An 18,295-nucleotide genomic window follows, 5' to 3' on the forward strand; every position below is an offset into this window, starting at 1 on the left:
AACCACCCACGCTGCTCAGTTAGGTATGTCTGTGTGTGTGTATTGTAAGATGACACTTGTCACATCCTGGCGTGCAGAAGAACCCATGTTCCAGGCAAAATCCCAGGGCTAGTTATTGTCAGTGGCCCACAGCCCTAAACCCTGACCCAGATGTGCATGCATGTGTAAAACGTTCTAGTTCAAATACCGCAGGAATTTACAGCTCTTACTGACAATCTAGAATACGTATAATTCACATTGGAAATAAAACTGTCATTAATGCCACTGCTTGGAAGGAACATCTTAATCTTCAGTAAATTCCATCATTCAACCGTCTGTGCGCAACACATTTTTAATTGACTTCAGTGTTGCTCCCGACATAATATCATTCTGAGTTCACTTTCATTTGTTGCCAAGGGCACCCATAGGAGATTATCCCTGTCTATTTATACCTTAGTGAAGAAGATGTGTTAATTGAAATCAGCCTCGTTTATATCATACTTTGTTTTCAACTGTGTTTCAGTTTAAGGGGCACAGATGCACACTATTTGTCACTTTTTTTTTTTGAAAACTTCACAGTTTTATTGCATAGTATTAAAGTGTGACTCCTGCAATGTTTCTCCTTAATGAAGCAGGAATCAATGATGTTTCCATGATGGTTTTACATTTAGCATTGTGAAATTCCTAAGAACAAGATGATCTGATGCTTAAAAAATACACAATGACAATCTAGCTTCTGAAGATGTGTTAATGATGTTTATGAGCTCCTAAATTTTATTCTCTGCATCATAAATCCTTGGAAATAATGAACTGTGCCATTTACCGGCATCTTACTAAAAATGTAGTTTTGGTAATTTTTACGACTAGCAAAGATTTTACACATTTTCTTAATCACTGGTTCTCAGATAGTGGGCTGTGCCATTCTGCTGATGTAAAAATACATTTATTTAGTTTTACAAAAGGCCTCATAGTTCAGTGATAATATGTTATATTTTAATCCTAAAATAGTTCATAGATTCCATTCTTACAATCTGTAAGTCTTAATATCTAAAAATCTTCCTCCTGCCAGTTAAGCGTGGTCACCCACGTCACTCTTTCATTGTGGAAACCATCTCACTCTGCATGTGTACTCTGTGTTTAAGTGGTGCAAATATTTTTAATACACATTTAATATCTTTCTAATACATTTCTCTTGTATTATCTTGTATACATGAGATGGTCCTTGCTTTAGAAAAAACGGAGAACCCCCGTTCTAAATGACTTACAAATACATAAAAATGATCCATTTAGAAAATGGGTCCTCTTTAGGAACACTTGGCGCTGCTCTCATGTCTGATTTCTATGCCCACAGCGCCTCCTTTGACTCGACTGTGCGACTGTGGGATGTTGAAAGAGGGGTTTGTATTCACACGCTGACCAAGCACCAGGAACCTGTCTATAGTGTGGCCTTCAGCCCTGACGGCAAGCACCTGGCCAGCGGCTCCTTCGATAAGTGTGTCCACATTTGGAACACCACGGTAAATATCTGGTTTAAACTGGAGAACATTGATTGTGATTAGTAAATCTTTTTGGAGTCGGTCATTTATTTGTTTGCACTGTTTCAGACTGGAGCCTTGGTGCACAGCTACAGAGGCACTGGTGGTATTTTCGAGGTGTGCTGGAACAGCACTGGGGACAAGGTTGGTGCCAGCGCGTCAGACGGCTCGGTAAGCTATAGTCATTATGATGGCAAAGAGAACAGAACCAGGGTTCTTACAGGTGCAGGAAATCCTTGAAAACGCTTACGTTTTAACATGGGGTTTTCAAGGGTTGAGAGGTGCTTGGATTTTGGATTAAATGCTTGAGCCTGCTTGAAATTGTAAATGCATTACTTTCATAATTGATCGCTCTCTGACTGAATAGTTTGCTTGCTAGATAAACCTTAAAATAAGTCAGAGATGGCCCTAATTGCTTTTGCTTTTTGCACAAAATGAAGGCTTGCTTGCCATTCTGCACATGTGGCTTGAAAATTTTAAAAACGTAAAGAAAAATTAAAGGATTTTATTGAAATTAAAAGTTATTTGTCTAGTAACTGTTTGAGTGATTGTTTCATATTGGATCAGGCTAGTCTAACTACAGACTTGTTGACAGACTGTAGTGCTTTCCTTGCACAGTAACGTCTAATTTAATGTGATGAAGAGAAATAGTCTAATTATTTTGAGTCTATATGTGTGTGTATATGTATGTGTGTATAAATGTGTAATTTACCACAGCTGTAAGGTGTTGGAAAAGCTTGAAAATGCACCTCTAAAATGCTTTAAAAGTGCTTATTACATTATTTACTTTTTTGATTTGTTGAACAGAAAGTAAAAACATGCGCTGCTTGAAATGTTTTATTAATGCTACCTAATTCTCTCATTCTAGGTATGTGTTCTTGATCTCCGAAAATAGCAGATTTGAGACTTTGATGATGAATCCTGGAATGTGCAGCGAATTGCCTTCTTCTGACATCAGCAAACAAACTGTCACTGCTCGAGAAGAGCTGTAAGGTGGAGTGAAACAAACCCTCTCAACAGGAGTAAAACCAGTTTACTGCAGCAGCTGCCGAGGAGCCAACACCATCTGACTTCAGTGCACCTTACAGTTTGTTGATGTGTGTTTTATGATAACGCCCATTTGAAACACAAAGGAATCTGGTTAAGCGATCCCCAAGACTGGACTGAATCCAACTCCCTGGGTGCATCCATGTTTTAAAAGGTTTCTAATGAGGAAGTGCTGTGATCCCTCCGGGCCATTGGTCCAGCTGTTATCGGGTTGAAAGGGTGGAAACACAAAGATGAGTTTTATATTAAGAGAAAAGTGTTAATGAGGCATGTGTTTGGCTGCGAAAGGCAACAAATTCTGAAAGAAAAGTTGTGGTTTTAGAATTCCTCTGAGCAAATGTTACTTCATGTCCAAATGAGCTACCTGGGAGGACGTGATGCAAGTAACATCAATACTGAAGCACTGGTATTGTCTGTTGACAGGGTGCTGAACTTCTTCTGAGTGGAGAATAGTTTGTTTCAAGAGTTCTTCTTGCTTTTTTTGGTCTATTTTCCACAGATGGACTTCTGAAAGTCAAAATTGAATGTGCCGCTAGAAGTTTAGTTCTTAGCTCACGTACAACATCAGGTCAACAGAAAGGAAAACCTGCCAAGAAAACAGTCCTAACCTCCTAAAAAATGACCTGCTCAATTCATGCAAGATTAGAAAATGTCATTTTGTGGACAAGATGTGAAAAGTGTGGTTTACAAAGAGAATTTTCTCCCTTTTTTTGGATGTAAATTTAAGAATGTAAAGATATGTAAATTAGATTAATACACAGACTTATATACTGTGTATATATGTTTATATACAGTACACTTTATTGCCATCCTGTAGGGACTCATTAATGGTTAGAGCTGTCACATCTTTGCTGACAATACGTGACAAGACCTCTTTTTAAATGAAGTGCATGTCTCATCAGCTTCTTTTAATACTTTTTCAACTGGGCCAATCACAAACAATGCATCAAGTTATTTTGTTTTTCAGTGAGTTGCAAATGACATCAGCAGATTTTCCAGTGTTGATCCCTGAAAGCCACTGGAGAAACGTGCACCCATTTTAGCTGCATTCAGGGAATTCTCTGGTCAACAATATGGGAGGGAACAGTCATCACAGTCCTGTGCTTTAACTTTGTATTGTATGTGGAACAGGACATTACAGAGTCAATGTAAAAGACCTGCGATGGAGAACAACTACAGCTTAATTAGCATTACCATGCTTTCTCTTTGGCACTTTCCTCTGAGCAATCTACTGAAAATTCAGAGCACATTTTGGCCAGAAGGTGGAGGTTAAGCAAAAGTCCTGCTGTTGCTACAAAAAAATGAAAAAAAAAAAAAAAAAGCTATGATTGGTCATGTTAAGTCCCACCGAATGCTGCCGGCTGATCAGATTTGAAATGCCTAACCTGTAAGCCGAGCTCGTGCAGGGAGTCTGCCTGCCTCTGCTTACTGGGGTCTCGTGTAAAAGATCTTCAAACTAATTCGCCACCACTTTGATTTGCCTTTTTTTTTTCTTGTCCCTTTCCCTTTCAGTTAACTTCTGCTCGAGCAATGTGAAGTGCACTTTTTGTAACGGCTGGTTCAGCAAATGTTCAGATTTTACTGAAAGTGAAGGGCCAATGTTTTATTTTTGTCTTTTTTTTCTCTCCTCTTTTTTTTAAATGTCACAATTGGATGTTAATGGATGGTTCATTGTTTTCTGACTTTTTCATTTGAGAGCCATTATTGTCTGTGTCAGACTGAGAATCGGGCTGTGGGTTGGCGGGAGCCCAGTATGGAATAAAGTGCTGTGACAGCTACTATCTCTCTCGCGCCCTGGTCCAGGGTGTGGTCACCTGTTTCCAAGACAAAACGTTGAAGTCATTCAGTGTCTCAAATAAATCACTCTATTTTGATATCAGAAACCCTGGAGACTGAGTCTTTAATTGTTTTTCTTAGTGCAAGATTATCATGTTTGAATTTTCTTTGAAGCCCCCTGCAGCTACTCAAAATGGGGTTTGTACGGGTGCTGGAAATCCATGAAAACACTTGAATTTTAATGCAGTGTTCATGGTTTGTGTTTTATTTGGGATAAAGTGCTTGAAACTTCTGGAAACTGCATTACTTTCATAATAAATTCCTACCTGATTGAATAGTTCGCTTTTTAGATAAATAATAATATTAGTGGGACATCGGCTGTTGTACGTTGAGAAAACATCAAATTGAGTTGTTTCGTTTAATTTGTCTCCCTTCTGTAGAATGCTGTAAGAAAACATAATTTAATAGCATGATAATATCTGATTCAAACTGATAAACCATTTAGAGTATATATATGTAAATATGTATTCTACCACCAAAGCTATAAGATGCTGTAAAAGAAAACTGTCACCAACAAAACCTTAAGAAATATTTTTGATATTTAATAAAGTAGAAAATGGATGTGTGCAAAAATACAAGACAGACAGATGGAAATACAGCGACTTTACATCAGTACATTCTGTTGTGCTTCGGGAGCCTAATGGCAAGAGTGCATATCACTAAACCAGCATCTAATTCAATGAAATTGTCTAGAGAAATCTTTCCTCAAACATGTAAGGCACTTTTAACAAAGGAAAACGTCATGTCTGTGCTGTTGACTGACTACTACAACAGACAGACCTGTGCAGTAGCTTCAGGGCTGTTCAGTAGATGTAACACTGCGCTGCACTGCAGACAGATTAAACAAGCTAAGGAAGAAATAAAAGACTTGGAATTAAGACTTATTCTGTCGTACCGACTAATGAAATCTCATGACCAGTTAATGTCTGAGAAAATCTCAACGTGACAATGGAGGCCAAGAGGAGACAATCTAAAAACTAGCAAAATTATCTAAAAGAACAATGTCACACAGGAAAAGTAGAGGGAGGCGGGTTGTTATTGCCTCACAGAGTTCTCCAAGGATTCTCCGTCAGCGTCTACATCCTCATAGTCTCGTAGCTCGCTGGAAATGTGGATTTCAACTGTACTAGAATCTGAACCTAGCAAGACAAAATAGGGGCAGATTACTGGGTGTTACTGCACATCACTGCTTATCCATTAAGATACTCATATATCCCCTCATCACAAATGTATTTTGGGAATTTTAGTGAGGTAAATCCTGCAAATGCAGTTCTCTGATGTGGACATTTTAATGCACTGCAATTTCGAATTTTTAATCTATACCTGCATTTGACAAAATAACAGATTTGAAGGCCTTACAAATGAATAGGAAAACATAAATCCTTTAAAAGATTAACTTTATTTCTAGACTTGTCATTTCATAGACACTGAATGGTGACACAAAACACTGAACAGTCTTGTACATGATGCACAAACACAACTACAAAATTGTATAAAATGGTATAAAATGCTTTACAAAATCATCCCAAAATACATTTAATAGTATCTTAACACACAGCAGACATTTTGACTTGTAACAGTAGAAAAAGCACAAGTGCTCTGTTGTATTCTCTGTCAGTGTCCCAGTCAGTGCTGATAGCTACTTCATAATTTAATGTAGTTAAACAGTTTCTTAACTATAAAAATGTGCACCCTGTAAGTGAAGCAGCTAAATGGTATTCAGCCATCATTGATGGAACTATTTACACCTGTTCTTTTCCTTCTGTGACTTGTCAAAATGTCTTCTGTGTGTAAAATCACCATGTCATCGCTCAGTGTTGCTAGAATGAAAGTATAAATATCAACATTTTTATCTGGTAAATGCTCATCAGTGTCCAAACTCAGTTGCCAGTTTATTAGGTACACTTAGCTACATGGTACACCTGAAGTTGTCCTATGAAATATAAATAAATCCTGCCCTAAAGGCTAAACTGAGGTGTGTTTCTATATGAAGTCTGAACTCAATAGCAGAAGAACCTCTTACGATATAATACTTTTTTCATGGCAGCCATATTGATATGGAATAACAGGGTAAACACATGTAAGGTTGTCAAAAGTACTTTTATCGATATTTCAATACTTTTTCCATACACATCTTTAAAATCAATATGATACTAACATTTGATAGTACTGAAAATACCAAAGCTATAAAAAAGAAAAGATAGTTAAAAATGTCCAAACTTTAGCAACAGCTAATAATAGTTAATGGTAGCTAACATGTTTAATCTGTATGGCTGCTCTTTGTATTGAGCATTGTGACATCTCTACACAGGTGTTACCACTCATACTAATTAAGGTGCCATTCCATTTAGCTCAGAGCCTTTCCAGTGAGCCAACATGCGAAATAGCAGCACCCTGACTCCATCTGACCTGACTAGAACACAGCCTTGACTAGTATCATTGGTAACACCTTTGTGTGTCCTATGATTTCATGTCAGACTGGCTGCTTTGAGAAAAGTCTATACAGCACAACAAACTTCAGCCACTAAAATAACTATAAAGTTGAACCAACATCTTCCTGATAAAATCAGAAAAACAGCATTATAAATTTCATGATGATTTATTGCAGGCTGTTGTAACAGACTTAGTTTTATCTAGGTGTACCGTATAAACTGGAGTGTATTTTAGCTTTGCCATTAGTCTCTGCATATCATCTTATGCATAGAAGTAATGACACCTTATGTGATAACTTGGCACCCAAACGGCACCCTTAAGACAATCTGCACACAGTATGAAGCACATTATGAAGCAGTAAACGAGCATGTCCTGCCAAGGTGGATGAACAAACGCATGCTGGATGGTATGTACATAGTAGCAACACTGTTTTCATCTGTCCATTCACAAAACACGCGTAACTTTCCGTGCAAAGCAATTTCACGCTACTGCACTATTCAGTGCTCCATAGATCAAGACTGACAGATGTTCCATAACACAACATGCATTATTGTTGCATCCAGCAGGACCAGGCTACAACGGTGCTTTAAAAAGTGCTTTGCTTTTAAAAATTCATCACAGAGCGCTTTAACTTTGGTCCTTGTCAACGTCTCCAGAGCTTTACCACTGAAACTAATGTAATCACAATGATAAAAAAAACCTTTCCACAGAGGACGATCTCATGCCATGATGGTATCACCCAAAAGAAAAGACTTAAAATAAAGAGGAGGCGGACCAGCCATACCATCAGGGTCTGTATTACAGACACGTCCTAACTTACAGAATCTTAAGTGTACCGTAGTAATTTGGGTTGGGACCTGATTCAGGAAAAAAAAAAACATTACAGATGATTATTACATGGTTTTGTTAAATACTAAATTCTGATTGGTCAATTACAGCATCCCAGCAGAACTATGAATAACAGACTGCTGCTATGGACGCACTTATGATCATAGATTCTGGAGGAGCTCTCAAATAATTTTAAATTAATAGTTTGTGTAAAATTATTATTTTATTTTATTTTAAATAAGTAGTGGTAGCAGTTTGACTTTGAAAACTGGAGTCAGTCAAAATGTGGGTCTCAGTGTGTGGGACATGGGACCAGGGATAAAATGCTGCGCAGCCCCACATAAAGTGGGACACCTGCACACCTTTGATGCTAGGTTAAGTATTTAGGATTCCTAACCTGACATAAGATAGGATGATGTAAGATAAGATTAGATAAGAAAAATCCTATCTTAGACTGTCTTAAGATAAGAGGTTTCTGTAATACAGCCCCAGGAGACACCACGTACGCTACAGGACACTGATGAATAGTGTGTCAGCCTCACCAACCCTGATATACAGGTGAGCTGTTACTGCCATCGAAAGCCGAATTACCTTCTGAGAGGACACTGAAGCCGTCGGAGTGCTGCTGTCCATTGGCCATCATGTTCTTCTTGGCTTCCTGGACATGACTCTGGTAGAGCAGAGTGGTTCCCACCATGGGATTATGGCCTGCTGCGTTAGGCACTGAAGTGGAAACCGAGTCCCAGGCCAACTCCCTCCTCCGCTGCAGGCTGAGGTCGACATCGAAGCCTGTCCAGCCGTGAAAGGCCAGCGTGTTGAGGAAAGCTTGCATGGGGTTCAGGATACCCTGAGAGAGTAAAAATACAGAATAATTTAAGCTGTTAGATAAAACCGGTGTTCCTCAGTCTGTACCTTGATGTTTTTTCAACCCACCATGATAAACCATGTGATGAGGGCTGCGTTTCTGATATCCCTGAAACTGCTGTCATTGATGTCTGTCTGCATCTCCAGGTAGAAGAGGAGGCTCTCGTTGATGATGTTCGGAAGCCAGCTAAAACACCAGATGAAAAGCAACATGTCTCAGTAAGAATTTTATCGTCTTTCAATCAAAAAAAAACATACCATTGTAAAGTAATTCATTAAAATAAACACGCAGCTTATATCCAACTCTACATATGCTGAAATATGTGTGGAAACAATGATTACTTAGTTTGGTCTCACATACAATATAATTTTTCATCAGTTTGCCTTGTGAGAGTCACATTTAACCACAGAAACTTTGCTCCATTATAAATAATCTCTGACATACACATTTAGTGTCTCGTGACAACTGAAAATTTTAAATGCACAAAGAACTACACACAATTTACATTATGGAATATACACCTTTAACTACAAACCACACATATTTAATACCCCAGTTGATAATTTTATAACATATGCTTTGTTTAATTGTATTTTTTTCTGCGGTGTCAAGCATTTATTGCTTTTCATTACTTTTCCTACAGTATTAAAATCGAAAGTTTTAAATCTTAAATTTGCGTAATTCATCACAGTAAACGCCATGTTTGTAACAAACATGATGTAAAAGCTAGATTGTCTTTATGAAGTTATTTAGTGCAAAATCATTGAATCATGTGCTATGTGTATGAACATGATATAGCAGGCTGATGATATTGAAACAAAAATATTACGGGAAAGACAAAACTTATTTTAAATTACATTTCAGTGGTCTGATTAATTCATTTCATTTTTTAATTTTAAGAGATTCCTTATTGAGGGAGCTTGAGTACCACCAGTGGTACAAGTGCAATAATTTGAAAATCCAGGCCTTAGCTGTTGGAACATGGATCCCCTACTACATATTTTGCAGTGACTATTTTTGGGTCTTGTCTCAGCTGTAGCTAAGCTAGGTAGCTAAGTCAGCAGCATGGCTAATGTTAGCTGTGTTAGCCTCGCCCTCAACACTTTCACCTCTGGTTTCTGAGGTGGAGCCTGGATTCAAGATGATTCATAAGAATATGATATGATTTATGATATGATATGACTTGTAGTTGAGAAGATGAAACTTGTATAAAACACATTGATATGATTCTGAAGAAGTAGTGTGACATTTTGGGAATTATGCTTATTTAAAGCTAGAGTTGGTAGGATTTGTTCAAGCTGTTGTAAACGCATCAGGACATCAAATACCAATGTTTTGAGTTGATGAAACATCCTGAGAAAAACCAAATAAAGGGAGAAAATAAAGAAATACTGGCAGGGGGCAGGATCTCTGCAGATACAGCCACAACCAGCACACACTTCACATGGGTCAGAAGTGATGAGTGGAAGGGATTATATACTATGAGTATATGAACTGTGCTTTAAGGAAAATGTTGCAGATAATACCTTTAAAAACCAAAGTGTAAACACATGTTGTAGTTTTATAGGGGCCGCATCATTTCCCGGCCAGGTGAAGCAACTTTTGATGTGACTGTGAGGTTGCTAAGCAACCAGAAAACTAAGACTACAATTTACTGTGCCTGGCTAAAAGATAGTCTAGCACATAACCCACCGTGACAGCACAGCATGTTGGTTTTCATTTGGTTAAATAAACAAGATATAATGTGATCATTAGTGAGCTTTAAAGGAGCTGGTAGGTGGATGTCATTCCCTTTGGACAGAGCCAGGCTAGCTGTTTCCAGTCTTTATGCTAAGCTAACTTAACAATCTGCTGGCTGTAGCTTTATATTTACTCACCTGACTCTCTGCAAGCGAACAAGTATATTTCCCAAAATGTCAAACTATTTCTTTAAGTGTTTCCTTTTGATACAGAACGGTAACATACCAAATAAAAAACACCAGCATTATTTTAAAGAAGCGTATTTTGATCTCGTTGGCCAGCCGTCTCTCATTTTCTGTGTAGATTCCTTGTCGTCCTTTTAGTAAAGATGTCACTAGGTTGGAAAGACGAGACAGGTGGTTATTTAAGCCCACATGCATGTATAGGAAAGTGTCTGACATATAGAGATGTGGTGAGAGCGAGAAACTGACCTGCAGATATGGTCCGATTAAAAAAGACAGGATTGGCTACGAGGACGAGCAGCATCGGGGCATATGTGGTGACATAGTGAGGGATAGCGTGCTGGAGGCCTTGCTCACAACTGCACGGAAATGAAATAATGAAAATTAGCATTGCAAATCACAGCTGTACAGTGGTAGCCAGATGTGCTATCATGAGAGGAGAGTATGACCAAACAACAAGAACACAAACTTTTTTCTATGGACATAAATACTGACTAATTTGTTGAGGCATGGTTGCATCTTTTTGTATATTTGTGAAGTTATCCATTCTTTTGATAATTTGACTGCTCTTTCTGTAAAACACATGAACAAATTTATCGAAGGTGAGAACCAGAGGGGCAGAAGTGATAAGTGACCAACTTTACAAGAGAGTCACAACAGAAAATGATTATACGTTGTCCTGACTTTGTTTATTAAATTCAATCTGTAATATTAAACAGTATACTTAATGGAAAATATCTGGACATTTATTTTTAAAAAATGCATGTGTCAGTAACTGTAAGGGATTACAATTTATTTTGTACTTTAATTACACTTAACTAGTTACATGTGTGGACGTTTGTATCAAATTTTCAGAATTTCCCTCCAGGCATTCTTGAGATATCGTGTGTACAGGAATGTGACGGACACATGGTCACAGCGACCTTGACCTTTGACCTCTGGCCACCAGAATCTAATCAGTTCATCCTTGAATACAAGTGGTCATTTGTGCCAAAGTTTAAAGAAGTTCAGTTACGTTCACAAGAATGGGATGACCCAAAAAACAGAATGCCTCTGGCCACAGCTGTCTGCTTCAAAAACTGAATACATAGATATAATATCTATCAAATAATTCTATTACTGAACAGCGGTTAATTACATTATAGTGAAATAACCATTCAAAAATAGACATTTTGAATGTGAAATAGCAAGATAAGTCTATCAATATAATTACGACATATGCTTTTTGCAAATGTGTTGGAAAAGCCAGTCTGCCTATTTACATGCAGGTGTATACAGCCTGGCAACAATGCTATTTGCACCTGGGGTGTAAATAGCCAATGCGGCAAGTACAGTACATGTTGATACAGATCAGTATGTTTCAAGTTGATTTGAAATGAGATACTTGCATGTCCCTCATTACTTTCTCTGTATTCTCTGGGTCCTGTGCTCATGTCCCTATACTCCTGCTTATTTGGCCCCTAATAGTTCAGTATGTTCAGTTTTAGGTCTTTTGTTTTTTATCAATACATCTGGATTGGCTGAGAATTCACATACGCTCTTTGTCAGTAGAAAGAGCTCACTGAGAGCTTTCACTTGATATATATATAACTCATTTTTGCCCAAAATGTCACTTACAGTCCCCCTCCTCGTTCTCACCCTTTGTTTTGTTCTTTGTTTATCTCCCGACAAGACCAGTAAATGCCGAAAGGTGCTTGACGGCGTCTCTACAGGAACAACAAAGAGTCTTACTCTGAGATGGATGGGTAGTAGAGCATGGCCACTCCTTCAATGCACAACAGCACAGCCAGACCCCACGTAATCATGTGGTAGAGGATAATGGTGCTGATGGGGAAAAGAAACAAGTCATGAGACTGAGCTCACAACACATGCTGCAGCTCTGTATCTGGAGGATGATTTTTTTTTTTTTTTCATGCAGGAAACAAATGCACTTCACAGACTGAAGAGGACAAACACGCTGTTAACCCTTTGAAACACAAGAATATGACTTACAAAGCAACCTCAGACCAGTTTCTCTACAACAACCTTCACACAAGTAGTAGTGAAAGAAGAAGCATTAGTTGATAGATGAAGTAAGTGAGAGCAGGTTTTTTTTTTTTTTACAGATTGGCGGCTCAGTTTAAAGTGTTCTCTCGTTTCTGCGGAGGTGATAATGAATTGTAGTAGATGGAAGGTGAGGCTCAGAGCACCTGATTCCTGCAGATGTTTTCACCACCAGGAAGACGTCAACAGAATAACAAAAGGTCCACCAAAAAGAGGCACTGAAGAACAACTGGATCCACATCTGTAACACAAGAATATTATTTTACATATTATTATATATAATTAGATTAATTCTGATGAAGATGTAAGGGTAATTGTTTTTTAGGTTAATCTGTGCCGTTTCTGCATTAAAAGACACAATGCAACAGATATTTTACAGTCAGCTGTGCACATGCTTGTTGATCACACGTTAAAACAAACCGTGGGATCAGGATTTTTCAGGATCATGCAAGACCATTGTAGTCCCTCTGCCATCATCTGTCAATCTTAAAGGGATAGTTCAGATTATCTGATGTGGGCTTGTGTGAGGGGTTAATCTATAGTCACTGTATTACCTACAGTGGAGTCCCCCAGCATCCAGCTGAGTAATGTACTACTACAGACTATGTGATGTACTACTATGGACATTGTCAACAACAAAATGTATTTTAGACAAAATATAAATATCAACTTCATTGTAGGTTATATTCAGAATATTTTCACCACTTTACCTTGTCATCAGACGGCCTTTTCTGATGGGAAACTGCTGTTATACAAGCAAATATCGCTCTCTCCAAACCAACCAAACTCCATTTGTGAAATCAGTCATTTTTTTAAGCAGAAAACAGGAAAAGCTGCTGCACTGCTGCCCTGATCTGTTAGTTTGTTTATGCTATCGTGTGACTTCAGTTGTTTCAGATTATCCTTTCAAAACACTGAAGTCACACGATGACACAAACAAACTAACAGATTGTTAGGCAGTGAGAGACCAGCAACTCAAATGCAATATTTGGCGAATTTAACAGCGTTATCCCATCAGAAAAAGCAGTAAAGCAGTTAAAACATCCTAAAGATGGACTTAATTAGGTGGACCTTTTTTTAAGAGGCTAAAATATGTTTTGCCGTCGACCCCGTCTACAGCGGTACATTGCATAGCTTCCGTATTGATACTCCTCTCTTCTTCTCCAAACTGGGGGGGGTACAGACCGCCATCTATTGTAAACAATACACTAACCTCATAAAACCCCACATCAAAAAATCTGAACTTCAAAGCTGCACGTAAACAAAATATTTTGCACATTTGCTCACATTAAGCGTTAACTGAATGGTTTGATTGTTCAACAAGGTGAGGCTTTGTATTTACCGCGCTGCCGACACAGAAGACCTCTGGCCAGACATCCGTGCTGTTGGTCATTGAGATTTGGTCTATGATGTTTGGCAGGCCGAGCCAGACAGATGACCTGACCATGATACCTGGGACAGAAAAACAACACATGATCTCCGATTGTAACTGCCGAGCAAATTAGATTATTCCTGCTCTGCCAGGAAGAAGAGGAAACCAAAAAAAATGAATGGGGTATGTGAAATTTAAGCTCTTCTTAAGTTCTGTTTTCATTGGGTATTATTAAGTGTGTTTATTAATTGGATTCAGACATGAAGTCCTTTTAATAGCAGGTTTATATCATGGAAATATGAACTGCCTCCAGGTGTGTTTTATAGGGGTGTTTCCATTTCCTACGACCTCGCTGCGTGGAGTGGAAAAACAGGAGCTCTCCCACTTCCTTAATGTGATGCAGACTGCGTGCTGTTGTGTATTTTATTTGAAAACGTGCTTCAAGCTGCTGGTTTTCGGTGGTGAACGAAGCTCACCGGGCACTACAGACATACATGACCTCATCTGCCCTCACCATGAGTGCAGAGGCAAAGTTCAAGTGTCTGATGTAGAGCAACAATGTGACAGTAATCTACAGCCTTTTGTGTGCTATTACATTTTTAACTACTGCTTTAAAGGGACAGTTCACTCCGAAATAAGAAATTTTTACTCTGGCCCGTCCATTTGGGTAGTTTTAGTGTGAGTTGCTAAGTTTTGGAGATGTCGGCAGCAGAGATGTTTGCCTTCTCTTCAATATAATGGATGGCAACTGACTTGCGAGGCTAAAAGTGCCAAAAAATACACTTTGAACTGCAATGTCTCATTCTGTAAAGTATGACCTGGTTACTCAAGATAATGTACAAACCTTGTTGTGTGCTGTTTTAAGGTAGGAACTGTTTTTTGTCCCCCATAAACAGAAAGAAAAAAATTCTACAACAAGGACTGGGTATCAGTACTTAATAAATTTTTATTTGAAATTTATACAAAATATGGCTTACACTTTTTAATTAAACTTATTTTGTATGATTATTTTAGAAAAAATATGCAAGACTAACATTTTTTAAATTAACAGTTTAAAAAAATCTCACCTGCTTCCTGCAGTACCCTTAGAGGTACTAGTACGCCGATTTGAGAAACTCTTTAAGGTACCGTCCAAAATAGCCCAATGCCAAGTAGTATCAAAACTTTTCTTCCTTCCTGTTTGTATCCAGATCTAGGAAAGCTACTATTTGGAAAGGAATGCTTCCATTCACATGATGGGTATCGAATAAAATAATACAAATAAAATAATTCACAGTGAATAAAAACTGACGCGGTGCCGTATAGGCTGCTCTACATGCTTGAAAATGATTTGGCCTCTATGTGCTTTTAAATGGTTAAATTGTTAATAGTTCCCTGTGTGTTTTTATTACAGATGTATCATAGTTTTTGGACTTAAAGTCACCTAATAAAACTATTTTAATCTAAACCAGGGATTAGAACCAATGCATCATGAGTTCAACACTTGAAACCTGCCACATGCAGCAGGTGCCCTCTTAATTTCTTACCCCTGCCCCTCAGACAACCTGACCCCCCCACTGCTTTACTGTTATTGGTATAACTTTAAGGGTATTGGCACTGGTATTTTCATTTTCTGAAAAAAAAAAATATCCAGCCCTATTGAATGCAAACATGAATGATGTCCTCCTCGGCTGGTCTGTAACTTCTCGTCCATGAGTAGATGCATGATTCCCTCTGAAAATACTGTAGTTCCTTCATGAAACAGTTCCCAATAAGGTCTGTGGATTATCTTGTGTAACTGGGTCATGAAGACAGACACGTGAGTTTACTTTTTTTTTTTGGCTCCACAAGCATAGTGACATCTAATTCCTTTATATTTAAGAGAAGACAGAAATCTAAATTCAGCAATTGGATGGATAAACAGCATTACAGGTGAGAGGAATAATAATTATTCTTGATTTTTTTGGGGGTTGAGATGTTCCTTTAAGAACAATGCTGCATTCAAATCGAGACAAACCAACCAACAACAAAAAAAAAAGTTTGCAGTTGTGAGTCACGTCATTACTCACAAACTATGATTCATTCTTATGTTGTGTAATAAGCAGCCTCACAACCCAACATCCTATTTTTTTGTGACATTTGCATTTTTCTGGCAGATGAATTACATTTTTCATAGCTGTACAAAAGTTATTTTTTTAATAACGTGTCCTGTCTGTTTAGATAAGGCAGACCAGATGAGGCAAAAGTAGAGCAACAAAAGGGTTAAAATCAAAACATTTGCGTGCGTTGTCTAATTAGATCCAGCAAGTCAAAAAAAAAAACTGCTCAAACTTTCTGTTCTGTTTCTGATCTTTACCTGCACATCCCAGTATGTCACAAACACTGATGATGAAGAGTATCCTGGAGGAAGACGCGGGTCTCGGCAGCGGGTACTGTCCCAGTCTTCTGTATCCTTTGCGTTTGGGCAGAAGTTGTAAAACGGCAAACGTGAAGCTGAGAGCCGCGCTGCCTAAACTCAAAGCCCCGAACAGGACCGGCTGGAAGGAGACGACGAACTCCGTGGCCGCGTCCCGGTTCGGACAGCAGAAGGTCTCCAGCCGGGGGGAGGCCATGACGGACAGGAGGACAGGAGACAGACGGGGGAGAAAAGAGGGAGAGAGAGAAGTGGGCTACGGTGTCAAGGAGGAGAAAGCAGAAAAAGACGAGAAAAGCGGAGGAAATGATTGGGTACATGACCCAACTGTGAGAGAAAGAAATCACGGGGTTGAATCATCATGTGCTTCCATTTAATCCCTGCAGTTGTAGCTTAACTGTGCCACAATACAAGAAACCGACAAAGGACTGTTGTTGTGTGATAGAGTGTGATTCAAGTCTGAGAGTTTGGTGAGTTCAATGCGTTTAATCATGAAGGTTAGATTATGTTGCTGCGCCTGAGCTGCACAGGGTGAAAACACACTAAAAATCAAATTATAATAGAGAATTTTGATTTGATAGACTTTATTCCACCCCCGAGAGAAAAATGTCTGACTCAAGAAAGCACTTTATTCCAAACCATTACACTACATACAATAGAACAAGTTCAGACAGAGAACACATTCACAAATCATAATAACATGAAATAAAAAGAGAAAACATGTAGGGACGCACACAAGGCTGCGCTTTTCATTTAGAAGGTGGTTGGAAAATAAGTTTGGTGTTTTCTCCCCCAGAAAACTGGGAGTTTTTAAATTGCATTTCCTGCTTCTCTACAATCTTAGAAATAAAGGTTCTTCCTGATGAGAACCGTTTGGTTCTGAAGAACCGTTTTTTGAAGAATGGGTTTTCTCAAGGGTTCTTTGTAAGACTTAGGATCCATTAAGAACCCTTTTCATCCAAAGAACCCCTTTTTTAGAAGAATGAGTTCTTAGAGGATTGTTGAAATTCTAGAAGAACTCTTTCATCAAGGGCTTTTCTACCATAATATAAAAGGGTTCTAGGTTGAACCCCCATTAAGGTTCCAGATAGAACCTTTGGAATATGAAAAGGTTCTCAGTTGAACTACCTCCATGGGTTCTAGAGAGAACCTTTGGAATATAAAAAAGGTTCTGGATAGAACCCCCTGAATGTGTTTTAGATTAAACCCTTGAAATATATAAAGGTATAGCAAATCTTATGAATATAAAAAAAAAGTTCTCGGCAGAACCCCCTGGGTCAGCTCTTGTTGGCAGTCTTAGAGGGTGGAAGGGTTCTGGACAGAACCTTCAGAGAGGACTCTGGGTGAAACCACTACAACACAGAAGGATTCTCTGTAGAACCTCTCATGGGGCGTTCTAGGTGAAACCTTTCACAGATGGTTCTTGGTATAACTCTTTCTGTTGGGTTCTAGTTAGAACTCTCTGAAAGGGTTCCAAATGGAACATCTATAAAAGTCTACCAGGAAACAATAAGGGTTCTCCTATGGGGACTAGCACACAGTGTACACAGTGTACTATGACTTTATAGTACTCATTTGAACACAATAAAAAGTGAGAAGTGATCAGTAGCTGCCAAACACAGTATTTAAACTTTTAAACAGTTAAATTTGTAATTTAACTGATGTTGACATAAACATGCACATCACAGGTCTGATAAAATTTGTGCAAAGTCAAAAGTAACAGCCCAAAATCCCCCCACAGCACACCCTGTCACAACGTTTAGTTTGCTAACTACATTATCTGGTAATGTTAGCCACATGCTGCTATTATAACATTAATATGCCTCCATGTTTTTGTCTGTACAGATGCAGTGGTGTATGTATGGCGTATACCAGAAATTATGCCCACTGATGCACGATAATATGAGAACATCATCGGCCAATAAAGACTTTAAAGTGAAATAGCAGCCCGAAATAAACATTTCTGCAGATATGACGGGCCGATATGAATCCATTTGCAATGATTGCTCAGCGCCAGTCATGCGAGGAGGAGCCAAGTCACAT

General features: G+C 38.5%; 2 protein-coding genes across 2 annotated transcripts in view; one reads left to right on the forward strand and one right to left on the reverse strand.

The window, feature by feature from the left end:
- tbl1x (transducin beta like 1 X-linked) overlaps positions 1-4,444 on the forward strand; it is a 31,917-nt gene extending 27,473 nt beyond the window's left edge. The window contains exons 13-15 of the mRNA XM_084725008.1: positions 1,331-1,496; positions 1,584-1,685; positions 2,383-4,444. Coding sequence (XP_084581134.1) covers positions 1,331-1,496; positions 1,584-1,685; positions 2,383-2,409 — 295 coding nt within the window. The 3' untranslated portion in view covers positions 2,410-4,444. The remainder of the gene's footprint in view (positions 1-1,330; positions 1,497-1,583; positions 1,686-2,382) is intronic.
- Positions 4,445-7,952: 3,508 nt separating this feature from the next.
- On the reverse strand, positions 7,953-16,684 carry gpr143 (G protein-coupled receptor 143). The gene is made up of 8 exons (XM_084725009.1): positions 16,196-16,684; positions 13,831-13,940; positions 12,635-12,729; positions 12,177-12,269; positions 10,695-10,804; positions 10,489-10,597; positions 8,592-8,709; positions 7,953-8,505 (listed from the first exon to the last, which is right to left on the reverse strand). The coding sequence occupies exons 1-8, from the start codon at positions 16,449-16,451 to the stop codon at positions 8,197-8,199; spliced, it is 1,200 nt and encodes a 399-aa protein (XP_084581135.1). The 5' UTR covers positions 16,452-16,684; the 3' UTR covers positions 7,953-8,196.
- Between the last annotated feature and the right edge of the window lie 1,611 nt (positions 16,685-18,295).

The sequence above is a fragment of the Lutjanus erythropterus genome, chromosome 8 (assembly GCF_056507025.1).
Source record: "Lutjanus erythropterus isolate fLutEry1 chromosome 8, fLutEry1.hap2, whole genome shotgun sequence".
NCBI lineage: Eukaryota > Metazoa > Chordata > Actinopteri > Lutjaniformes > Lutjanidae > Lutjanus > Lutjanus erythropterus.

What these genes read in the sequence shown, in the direction of transcription:
- gpr143 (XM_084725009.1), bottom strand. Translation starts at nt 16,451, where the DNA reads ATGGCCTCCCCCCGGCTGGAGACCTTCTGCTGTCCGAACCGGGACGCG. An exon ending in TCTTCTGTGTCGGCAGCGCG is followed by an intron (nt 12,730 to 13,830) that starts GTAAATACAAAG and finishes CTTGTGTTACAG; the next exon opens with ATGTGGATCCAGTTGTTCTT. An exon ending in TAATCGGACCATATCTGCAG is followed by an intron (nt 10,598 to 10,694) that starts GTCAGTTTCTCG and finishes TTTCCAACCTAG; the next exon opens with TGACATCTTTACTAAAAGGA.